The sequence below is a fragment of the Octopus sinensis genome, linkage group LG11, assembly GCF_006345805.1.
Source record: "Octopus sinensis linkage group LG11, ASM634580v1, whole genome shotgun sequence".
Taxonomy (NCBI): Eukaryota; Metazoa; Mollusca; class Cephalopoda; order Octopoda; family Octopodidae; genus Octopus; species Octopus sinensis.
This window is the reverse complement of record NC_043007.1, coordinates 62,944,555-62,957,364: the sequence shown is the minus strand read 5'-3', so window position 1 is coordinate 62,957,364 and position 12,810 is coordinate 62,944,555. Positions and strand designations below refer to the sequence as shown.

The 12,810-nt window shown below is 33.7% G+C and overlaps 1 protein-coding gene across 2 annotated transcripts in view; it reads right to left on the bottom strand.

Moving 5' to 3' along the window:
- LOC115217115 (vasodilator-stimulated phosphoprotein) overlaps window positions 1-12,810 on the bottom strand; it is a 200,659-nt gene that overhangs the window by 113,809 nt on the left and 74,040 nt on the right. For both annotated transcript variants that reach the window (XM_029786714.2, XM_029786715.2), the window contains exon 3: window positions 4,964-5,129. In XM_029786714.2, the coding sequence (XP_029642574.1) occupies window positions 4,964-5,129 (166 nt within the window). The remainder of the gene's footprint in view (window positions 1-4,963; window positions 5,130-12,810) is intronic.

The window sequence follows — 12,810 nt, the reverse complement described above, 5'->3', positions numbered from 1 at the left end:
AAAAAAAATAGTTCGTCAGTAGAGGAAAAAGTTTGTACAACAAACAGAAAATCCATCAAGGCGAGAATCAAAACAGCTAGTGTCAAAATGCAATAAGACATGGGTAGTGCCATCACTATCATAAATGAAGAAACATAGCAACAAATAGGTAAACCTAAATTACTTAAATCAAATAAAGTAGCATATGATGTTACAAGAAAGAAATTATATTTCATTGGAAAATGTATTTGCAATTTTACTTTTCTAGGTGAAATGAAAAGGACAATCATTTGTGTTCACTAAACCTATTTGGCACAGAATGCATGGAGTTATTTAAAATGTGGGATACCCCCATTAGTGTTCTCTGTGAAAATGTAGTTAGCAAGGTCAAAAGTTCGAATGAAGTAGAACAACTGAGACAAAATATTAAAAAATTGTTTCCAAATGTTTTTTGGAGGGATTAGGCTGTTGCACTAAAACAAAAGCGAGGATCACAGTAAAAGAAAAGGCAACACCTGTTTTTATGCCCAAATGGAATGTACAATTTGCAGTGTTGGACCAGGTTAATAAAGAGCTAGAAAGACTAGAAAATCTAGCTATAATTAAAAAAGTCAACCATTCAGACTGGGCAGCTCTGATGGTTTATGTAAAGAATAAAAATAATAAAGAGTGTGTGCGGACTTTTCAACTGAATTAAATGACTGTTTAGGTAAACACAATTATACATTACCAAGCCCAGAAGAAGTGTTCTTAAAACTAAATGAAGGAAAAATTTTCTGGAAGCTAGACCTCTCGGAGGCTTACCTGCAGATACAGGCAGAGGAAGATTACACACACCTTTTAACAAGCAACGCATACCGTGGATTGTATAAATTCAAGTGGCTTCCTTTTGGAGTAAAAGTGGTACCTGCTATATTCCAACAAGTGATGGACACAATGTTAAATGATTGCGACTTTGCTATCACTTATCTCAATGATATTTTGATAAAGAGCGAGTCAGTGGAGTAACACTTTGAACATATTAAAAAAAGTATTTGGAAAAATAAATGAATATGAATTTAGACTAACAGATGAAAAATGAATTTTTGATGAAAAAATAATCAAATATTTAGGTCAAGCAATTGATGAAAGGGGATGAAGACCAGACCCATCAAGGGTTACAGCAATAAAGAATATGCCTGCCCCAATGAATGTCAAATTGTTACAAGCATTGTTAGTCTACAATCAAGAATATATCCCAAACATACACAACACAAGGTCTCCACTAAACGAGCTGTTAAAAAAGATGCTAAGTGGTTTTGGTCAGAAAAATGACAGAAGGCATTCGAGGAACTAAAAAGCATGTTAACTTCAGACTTGTTGTTTACACACTTCGATCCGAAGTTGGAAATGACACTGGCAACAGATACTAGTGAAGATGGCAGCCAAAAGGCCAGAGCTCACATGTCAAGGACGCTATGGCCAGCATAAAAAATTATAGCCAAACTGAAAAAGAGGCATTGTTGATTATATCTGGCATAAAAAGTTCCACAGGTTTATACATGGTAGACGGTATTGCCTGTTGCTAACAATTTATGGATTCAAGAAAGGAATCCCAGTATATATAGCGAACAGGTTGCAGCAATGGGACACCATACTATTAAACTATGACTACACAATGGAATATCTACCTTCACAAAAGTTAGGATATGCTGATAGCCTATTGAGATTTATACCCAGAAATGGTGAACTATTCGAGGACACAGTAATAGCAGCCTTAAGAGCTGAAGCAGAAATTAAACACATAATGTGGAACATTGTACAAGAGTTACCAATAACTCTAGAGGAGATAAAGTGACATGTCAAAAGATAAGTTCATTAATGAAACAAAAAAAATCTATGGTCAGCTGAAGGAAACAAAAAATAGGTTCAGTAAGAAAAAACAGCAACAGGTAAACATATATTTAACTTGTGATGGCATACCGATGTATGGCCAAAAGGTAGTGATACCCGGAACTTTATAAAAAAGAATGTTGAAAGAATTCCATATTGGACATCTGGGGATTGCAAGGATGACAGCACTTATGTGTATTGGCAGTAGATGGGCAAGGAAGTTGAAAATGTATTAAAAGGCTGCAGAGGATGTGCTCTGGCAGCAAAGTTGCCTACTCAAAAATGGGAGCCTTGGCCAGAAGTAAAAAGTCCATGGTCAAGACCACATATTGATTTTGTGAGTCCGTTAAATGGTTACTACTACTTAGTAGTAGTTGACAGTTTTACAAAATGGCTGGACATTGTTAAGTGCAAAAGACCAACCTCTGAAATGGTTTTGTGGACATTTTTAAAAGAGCTTTGAGAAAAGCAAACAAGGAAATCACAGACGAAGTTGTTCTGTCGCAATTCCTAGGTGTATACGGGTGACACAGAATCCCAATACACCAACAGGAAGCTCACCAGCAGAGCTGATGTTTGCAAGGAAGGTGAAATCAGTTTTTGATAAACTGTTACATGGCGAGGAAGGAAAACAAACAGGAAAGACAATCCCAATTTTTTTCAAAATTGGCAATAAGGTGTACATGAGGTCATATAAAAATGAAAACAGTACTGGGAAGAAGGAAAAATGATGTAGGGAATTAAAAACAGAAAAGGTATTGAAAAAAGACACAGAAACCAATTGAAAAAGAGATTCATAGAAAATGGACCAGACAGATTAGAAGAACCTATGGAATGGCTGTATGATACATTCCCAGTACCAACACTGTTACAGGTGGTTGAACCCATGCGTACAAGTGAAAGAAAAAGGAAGAACACAGAGTTCCTACAAAAAGGATTCACATTATAACACTTAGAAAAGAATATTCCATACATGTTGTCATTAATGTATTGTTCCGAGAAAAAGATTGGCTAGAATGCTTTCTGATTACAGATCTGGTTGAACAAAGCTGATTTGAAAAAGAAACAAACTACCTATCATGCACAGCTAAAATAACTTTCATGCTAACTATTAGAGAGTAGTAAATTGACAGAAATGGTAGAAATTTGGACTAAAAGTCAATCAGTATTCAGATCTATTCCTCTACACTTAAAGTGCAAATCTTACTGGGGTTGCTTTCTGCCTTTTATTACTTAGGAGTTGATAAAATAGCTACCAGTAATATACTGGTTTGATTGAACTAACTTTACCCAGCCTTTATTAATTCATAATATATCAATGCAAGAAATAAGCAACTATTGTGGAATTTCTCTTTTTCTCATAGTAAACTGATTTGTATCCATCTATGAAGAAAGGAGAGGTGGTGGTGGTTGTGGCAGAGGAGCAAATTAATCAACAAAATATTTTCTTTTAAATCCACCAGTCAAGAATCTTTATCAAAATACAAAGAATTTTGCTCAAGTATACAAAAGAAACAAGGAGTGTTAATTCATTCAGAAGACTATTATTTTCCCCATTTGGCCAACAATAATAACAATAATGGAGTTGATAAAAAATCCTGGAGATGGTTAAGATATGTTTTTTTTAAAGAAGACAAAAGAATTGATTCTGGCTGCTGAAGAATAAGCTTTATGAACCAACTCAATCAAGTGTAGAATTAATAAAATAGTAGTATCACCGTTGTGTAGATTATGTGAAAGATCATCTGAGCCAGTTAGACATATTAGTGGATGCTCAAAACTAGCCCAAAAGGAGTACAAAAATTGCCATGACAGTGCAAATACACTGAGAGTTGTGCATGAAGTATGGGCTACAATGTTCCAACAAGTGGTATGAGCGCCAAACCTTGGCAGTTGCAGAGAATGATCATGTGAAACTCACATGGGATATGCCAATATACACAGATAAGAAGCTGAAACAGAACTGACCAGACAGCACTCCGCTATGGAGGGAGTCCAAAGAATGACCTTTCATCAACATTGCTATACCTGCAGACCAGAATACTGAGGAAGACAGAGGGTGAGAAAGTCAGGAAGTACCAAAACCTAGCATTGGAAAGGAAATGCATCCACGAAAACTCAAAAGTGAGTGTGGTACCTATTGTGATCAATACACTTGGAATCATGTCAAAGGAAGCAATATTCTGGCATTAAAAGCTGAAAATACTAAACTTCATAGGAAGTACTCAGTTGGTAGCAATAAGTAGAACAGCATACGTATTGAAGAAAGTGTTGCATCTCTAAGCTGCAGAATGGAGCTGAGATGTGACAGATAACTCAGAAGTTAAGATGATGATAATGATGAACATTGGTCTTCTAGTCTAAGTAAAAAATCTTGAAAATTCTCTAAGATTTAACATCTACTATCACTATATGACAAAATGTAGGAAGAAAGTGCCTAAAATTCTTGATATGGTAATACCTGTGGAGAAATACAAGGTTGAAAAGCATTTATCAACTTTGTGGTTACTGAAAATGGATGTATAACCAGTAGTGATGGAATGTCTAAGAAAACAAAGTGCCAACTAGACACCATAAACCATATTTACACTATTTTTATCAATTTCACTGCTATAATAATTATGTTAATTTGTGTAAGCACAAAGTCAATTTTACTGGGGAGTGTTTTATAATTAAATAACAAATTATTACAAATATTTTAGTACATCTTAGAAACAAAAGGCAAAATTGATAAGCACAATTTGTTTGCAAGGGAAAAGAAAAAGCCAAAGCAGAACTTACAATATACTATTAAGCAAACTAAGGTTATGCATATCATCCTTTGCACTATAACCATAACTATTAACAAATATATTTTTTTGCAGTTTAATATCAGTTTTGCAATGCTAGCATAAAGTGTGATTTTTAGCAAATTTCCATTTTATTGGACAAACAGCTTTATACAAATAACCATTCATTCTTGAATTGATACTTGTTATCAGTTAGGGAAACTGAATTGAACGTTATATGCGAAGGATAACACAGTCAAGCTTTAACCTCAGAGTTTTCATGTCAGTTATTTTGAGTAGGCAGACAAACCACCACTAAAAGTAATAATTATAATGTAACTTACATTCGAGGGTTTCTAACGCACTGAGCATTGCCTGTGCAAAACTATCAGCATCTTCTTTGCTTGTGAAGTTAAGCCCATAGACTAATCGACTGTCTCGCCATTGGTGGAACGTTTGTGTTGCTCTGTTGTATTTAAGTCCTTTTAAAATTGCACAATTAATAACAACCTGAAAGAAATAGGAAAAGAAAATTGAAATATATCATTGAGATCTTCCACCTCATGTATACGAAACACATGCTCATAAACTACAAATATTAATTACTGAAAAGCAAATGATTTCATATCCATTACAAAAATGCATATTTAATGTGTGAAATTTAATCGGTAATTCAGTAAATGGCTAATATTTTGATATTACACAGGCACTATTTCCCTGTACCTTTTGACCACATATATAGATGAAGTACCAAAATATATTAAACATTGAGCCATAAAGGCAAAATAATTCTCCATGTTATACATTCTTGATCCATGTCATACTGATCACTATAGCATGAGAAGTGTGTGCAAGTGTTGTACATTTAACTATGGTGATTGTGTGAACTTTCAGAAACATTTTATTTTGTGAAAACATAAGATTGTATTAATAAGTATATATTCTACATAAAAATACAGTTGTATGCATCCACTATGTTGTATATGCATGCTTACATATGTTGGTATTCAGAAGCCATTTAACATTTTTTTAAATGCAAGATGGACTCAGTAGTGGTGATGCCATGAAAAAAAGCACCCAGTAACCCAATACACACTATAAATTGGTTGACTTTAACTGCACCAAACAGACATTGAAGCATGATGCAGTCCTCTGGCTTGTCAGATTCTGCCAATCTATCCATTCCATGCCAGAATGGAGAACAGACATTAAATGATGATGATGTATATATATATATATATATATATATATATATATATATATATATATATATATATATATATTTACATATAAGTAAAAAATTTGCTGTAAAAAATGTGGATTAAAAATTATTATGCAAACATACGAATGTGTGCACACATATATATATCTCTTTTCTCACCATACATATGCCAAAGATAACAGGGTTACACAATTTTTAATGAAACAAGGTCACATAAGTAACCATAAGGTCAGAATAAGGATGTGGGCAATCAACCCTTGTAATAACAAACAATAAGGTTAGCTATGAAATACACACAGTATGAAAAAAAAAACTGTCTCCCATTTAGATGAAAAGGAAGGAGGGAGGGGAGGAGGATATTTGTAAATAACTGTGAGAATGAAGAAATAATTTTATAAATCAGTGGGTGGGAAATAGCTATGACAATACACAAGTGTTTTTAACTATTTTCCTCAATGATGGAATCTATACCAAAATACCATCTTGGTTGTTTCAGAAAGTTTTAGTTATTAATATTCCAAAAACACTGAGTTATGCTAATGAATTATTCCAATAAATTTTAGAATCTTGTTGCATCAATAGATGTAGTATCAGTAGAAGTCCCTTTCAAAAATATTGCCACAAAATCTGGCTTGGTTAGATTTTGAAGTATATAAAGTTTGGTGTGTTCACTATCCTGAATTCAAAACCTGTCAGGTAAAGTCAACTTTGCCTTTAAATACTTTGGACTCTATAGACCTTAAATCAATAGGCTTTCTTTTCTTTTCTTTTTGCAGTGAAATATATACATCTGCTGGGTGGAGAATCGTGTATTTATTCGTTCTTTTATAATTGTTCAGACTGAGCTATGATCTCATCATAAAATAGATTTTGTTTTCATTATGCTGAGAAGGAAAAGGGCAAAGCAGTACATACAGCCTTATCAGGCCTTCCATGACTTGGGGATTGGTAGTAACCTGGAGAAGTTAGTACAGTTAACGAGTCTGGTGTTGCTGAACAGCAAGGAGCAGTAGGAGAAGGCAGTACCTTGGAAATTGCATACAAGCAAAATATGTAGAAGAGACCATTGTGAGCTTTATGACAGATCAAAGGTTGTAGAGTATTATCCACTAGGATAGCCAGCCTTTCCTTCACTATACTTAACATCTTAAGTGTGCACCCTTTCACATATGTAAGCATTACTACATAGGGCGTATTAAGTTTGGTTTTAAAATGGAAAACAAATCTCTATGCAGTCTTGTCTTTAAATGTAAGAACAGACATTGAGTATTCCCAATCAGTTTTACTTGTGCAGACCTATGGCACCAATTAAATAATAGAAAGAATGTACAAGTCTTGTTTGACAGCTATACCAGATGTCACTTTGACATGAAACAATATAGCAGTTGGCAACATGAAATCAGTCTTGCTGAACAGTTTGGTCAATGATTGTTCTAGAATTTGTTGACTTGTAATATGTAGCAACTAGTTTGATGTTGAGAAGCAAATCTCAAATTGGTGGATATTTACAAAGTCAGGAGATACTGAACCTAAAAAATTTTGCGTTTAGAGTATATATGGCCAGAGAGGGGAAATTTCATGAAGTCTCTAGTTGGAAGTTGAATTCTCTGCCTTTAGGTAGCTAAATTTTCTATTTCTGCAAAGCAACCTCTACAAGAAATTGCTCCAGTTTGTTTCATCTGAACATACTGACACTACAACAATTTTAGTCAGATAGTTACAAGATTTAAGGTTGAGAGTATGGATGATGGACTGCTTCACATGTAGCTTAGAGTTCTTTGTATGAAACATGTAGAACCAATTGAACCTGTAATTCCTCAAGTGAAATATGTAATGAGAAAGCAGACATTTTCTGTCAGTGTGTGAGTCACTCTCAAAGCAATCAATTTACCACTTCAGTATTGCAGTTCTCAGTAAGAGCTCATGTGGGCATTCCAACAACATGAACAGCCAAGATAAAATCAGAACTATGGTGGTTATAAATAATAACATGAGACTATGGAACAAGCAAAGCATATAAGCAATAAGCCAAATATTTAGTTGTTTCTTTTGTCATTAACTGATCATGCTAAGGAAAAATAATTTGACATGCCTCTTGTTAAATGCTTTGCAAGTGACCACCAAAAATAGACAAGTCTATTGGAATATTGACCAAAATGTAGTGAAAGAACAATAGACAGACAAAAGTTTGCAAATTATACCTCAGGGATGTTAAAGACAAATTAATTGCTGTCTGGTTGCTTATAATGTATTCAAATGTCCATTATCGATAATGAAATGAAAAATTAGCTCATTATACTAAGAAAAGAGTAACAATATTTTATTAAAATCATTTGAAATATTTTGATGGACACCCTACCAACTCTTCACAATTCACACCTGTTAGAAATACAATATGATTGATACAGAATCCTTCATTAAATATTTCTATAATAATGGTGAAAATATATGAGTCAAAGATTGTCATAGGTTAAGTAAAATATAATTGTATGGGCTATTTAATAACATAGGTAGCTTCTATTAACTATAAGCTCTTAATTTAAGACAAAAGAGAAAATGACAACATCCTTAGAACATCAAATGGAGTATCTCTCTCTCTCTCACATACACACACTCAAAAGGAGGTAAGTGGAAGGTTTCAGTATGGCCGTTACAAATTAAACTAACAATTCATATAATAGTCATCAGATGGGATAACAAGAGATTAATTTCATTTAACATTTAAATGTTACATGCAAGTAACATAACTGAAGAGGAGCTCCAATGTTTATACAATTCTTGGATAGAATAACAACAAAAGTGTCTACTATAAATCAAGTTAGTGTTAACATATTTAATGCAGTCAGCATCAAAAATCTCATTAGAAATACTTATGTGGTGAGGAAAATGCAACATTAGATCAATAATCAATGTTATTTTAATCATTTTGGCAAATATATTAGAGCTGATTTGATATTATTAGACCTCAGCCAAGTATAGACTTCACTGGAGTCTGAGTAATTAACATCAGTGATATATTTAGTTTTCTTAATATGTTAATTTTTTTGCCTACTTATGTACACTATTGTACATCTATTTAGTGATCTTTTTATCACAGCCTCAAGTGTAGAGAAGAAAATCTGTGCTTTGCTGAAAAGGTCTAACAAGATTGAAAAATGTTTAGTGTTAATATAATCTTATGTTACATTAATAGCTGATAGACATTACACACAAGCCTTATTGAGGTTGACAAATCTACAGTCAGATGCCCTTTTTTGTCACCAAGTAAGGGTTTTCTATTTTACTGATCTTAACACACTGACACTAACAAAACTGTTGGACCACAGGATATACAGTTTCAGGGAGATATAAACGTATCTTCCTCATCACTAAAATGGTGTCAAAGCAAAGACACACACATGCACTTACATATGCAATGGGCCTTCATACAGTTTTCACATACCAATTTCACTAACGAGGCAGTAGTCATCCCAAGGCTGCAGTAGGAGACACATGCCTAAGATAACACACAATGGGATGAGATCATAAACCATGTTGCAGCCGTAGTTGCACCAATATATATGTAGATGGATAAGCATATAATTTTGCTTAATAAAAACTGATGTGTATGTACTGTGGAAATACTAATCAAATTTTACACAATGATTACACCAAATACAATATATATATGTCTTAATAACAGTTTAACTAAACCCCACTTAACAATCCTTCATGGTTGAGTAGGGTGCGCTCAAGCCTCTGATGAGATAGATGTGCTTACAAAACTAAGTCATGAAGATATTAAAAATATCTATAACCCCTAACAAATGTGTTGAGTGCTACCTTTTTTCCCCATGTTCACTTGTGTGTGTGTGTGTTTTTATTTATTTATTTATTCCAAGATTGTAAAAATCATGTAGCAATAATCTTAAATTGACTTTAGTAGGAATAAAAAATTTTCAAACCGTAATCAATTGTCTCTTTATTAATGTATTAATTTTATAAAAAAAGGTAATTGAGATTACTGTCACAAATGAAAAGATAAAAAAATGGTAGAATGATAGAAATTTAAGACCTTAACTCCCTAACCATTTCAACTTTCAACTAAATCCCACATAACTGAACACACAGTTGGAGTTAGCTTGAAGGTTTATTCATTAGCCACTAGTTAAATATAGTGATAATAGCAGTAGGGATGGAGTGTATGATCACGGTAGTGATTATGTAAAATTGACGATTATTACAAAGTACAGTGTAGGAGAGTGCCAATTCCAAAGTGAAATCAACTTCAGATGAGAAGTTTAATGTATAAAAACATTTAATATAAAACATTTAATATAAAAAATTAAAAAGAAACATTTGATGTAAGGCCAAACAAAATGGAGGTTACATTTTACAGCTGTAATGGGATAGTCATATGACAAAAGAGTTAGGATGTACTGATGAGTATAAAACATAGTAATATTGGTGAATTCAGTAGTAGAGAGCTGATGATGATGCAAGTGGTAAAACAGTAAATAGTTAAAGGTTGAATAGTTGGCACTAGTTATTAGCTACAATATATAATGATGACCTTTTTGGCTGAACAGAACATTGTTAAGTTAAATTTGAAAGACATAATCCTTCAAAATAGATAGAAGTCAGTTTTTAAAAAAATCTATTTTGAGGGAGTTAAAAATTTTGATCTCTATTTAAACGTTTCATCTGTTCAGATAAATAATGAACAGCCTTAAAATGTCAGAAAGACTGCTGCTATAAAATAAACTTATTTCATAGCAATACTGCTATAAAATAACAAACTACAGTTTAATTTAAATCAATGAATAGTGATTGTTGTAATTGATTCTGGGAGGTCATTAAGTAGAAATCACAGGGTAACAAGTATTTGGTGTAGAGTTTGAATAGATCAGAGGTGTTTGCAGGATGTTTGATAATTATAATAAGAATATATACAAGATCAATAGCAGCACTAAGTACAGTATAATACTATTTGTATTAATGTTTGTATGGAAGAATTAATACAGTAACACAGAGAATAGGGAGCTAGAGTACATATTTAACCCTTTAGCATTCAGATTACACTGTTAAATGTAATGCGTATTTATTCACATTGTTTTGAATTAATCATGCATTATCTTGTAGCTTTAAGATTTTGATGATGTGACTTTATTTTTAGAATCACTTGGTAAGATAGGTGTGAGAGACTGGATGTGATCAGTCTGAACATTAGATAAGTAGAATACTTATGGCTGATTTAAATGCATAGTACTGTGCGCATAGTCAAGTTCAAATATATCCAGGAATTATAACATAAGAATTATACTATGTAAGGCCAACCAAGAACCCGCTGGCTTGACACCATCAAGAGTGATACCGGAATGGACATAGCCAATCTGAAAGAAGCGGCCCAGGATAGAACTGACTGGAGGACACTAATCCAACGAGTAACCAAGAGTCGACTTCAACTGAGTGGATAGATAGATATAAATTCAGCAAATGTATGATTAAAATATTTTCGACAATTAATTTGATCATTAGAGAAGAAACATTAAAATATTTATATCTAGATAATATTTTGCTAGGCTTCATCTCTAATTGTCATCAAAGATTCCTATTTTTAATCCAGTCTGGCACCATGTGCATACCTCAAAACACTTGATGTCAGTTGGAGTTCAAACAAATTAAAACAGTGTAGATGCAGATATTAAAAAAAAAAAACATTTTTAAATATAAAATAATAATAATAAAAAAAAATATAATCTTAGTACTACCTTAAAGTAACAAACTGAGGAAAAGAAATCCTTCAAAGAGGTGTGTTAAACATCCAATTCACTGGTACTTCAGTTGGATACCATATAAATATTCGTATAATTCAATTATAAAGATAAATTAAATATAGAAATATTCAATTGACAATCCAATAATTTATTTACATTACAATATTACATTAAATACTATGAATATAATATATAACATAATATTATATAACATAAATAGTTATAAAAACCATAAAAGGCCAACAAATTGTTTCAACATATATTTTGTCTGATATATATAATCACAGTTCCATTATATATATATATAGGGACATCCTCATCAAGAAATTTGATGAGAGGGAGGAGGAGCTACAGACGTTGGACATAGAAGGTTGCTGGAAATTCCTATGGGACAGCTTGCTGAGTGCCACAGACCAAGTCTGTGGATGGTGCAAAATCCCTTCCAGACCTAGAGTTACGTGGTGGTGGTGGAATAGTGCAGTAGACAAAGCCATTAGTGCAAAGAAACAGGCCTGGAGAGCCTGGAGGGATGGGGGTAGCAGGGAACCGTACCAAGTAGCCAAAAGGGAGGCTGGGCGGCAGGTATACATAGCCAAAGATGTAGCAGAAAAGAAGAAGTTTGCCAATGTCCAGCGACGTGAGGACCAAAGAACTGAGGTATTTCGGATTGCTAGACAGTGTGTGAGAGAAAATAGTGATGTTACAGGAGAGAAATGTATCTGCATGGATGATGGAGCACTTGCTTTTAATGTTGGTGAAAAGAAAGAGGCTTGGAGAAGACATTATGAAAGACTGCTGAATGTGGAGAATGAATGGGAGGAGGAGGGCCTGCCAAATGTTGACCCAGTAGAGGGATCAGCTATCCAAATAGGCAGTTCCCTTGTAGTTAAGGCAATTAAGGGTATGAAACCAGGTAAAGCCCCCGGCCCATCAGGTATCACTGCTGAGATGCTTAAAACAGCTGGTTGTGTGGGCTATGGCCTAGTCACCCGCATTGTAAACCAGGTAGTTCATAATGGAGTCATACTCAATGACTGGTGTAGCAGCACCATAGTCAACTGCTACAAGGGTAAGGGTGATGCTCTGGATAGAAATAACTACAGGGGTATTAAATTGTTGGATCAGGTGACGAAGGTCACAGAGAGGGTCATAACCCATCTCATTAGGGAGAGAATTTGCTTAGATGAGATGCAGTTCGGTTTTGTGCCGGGTA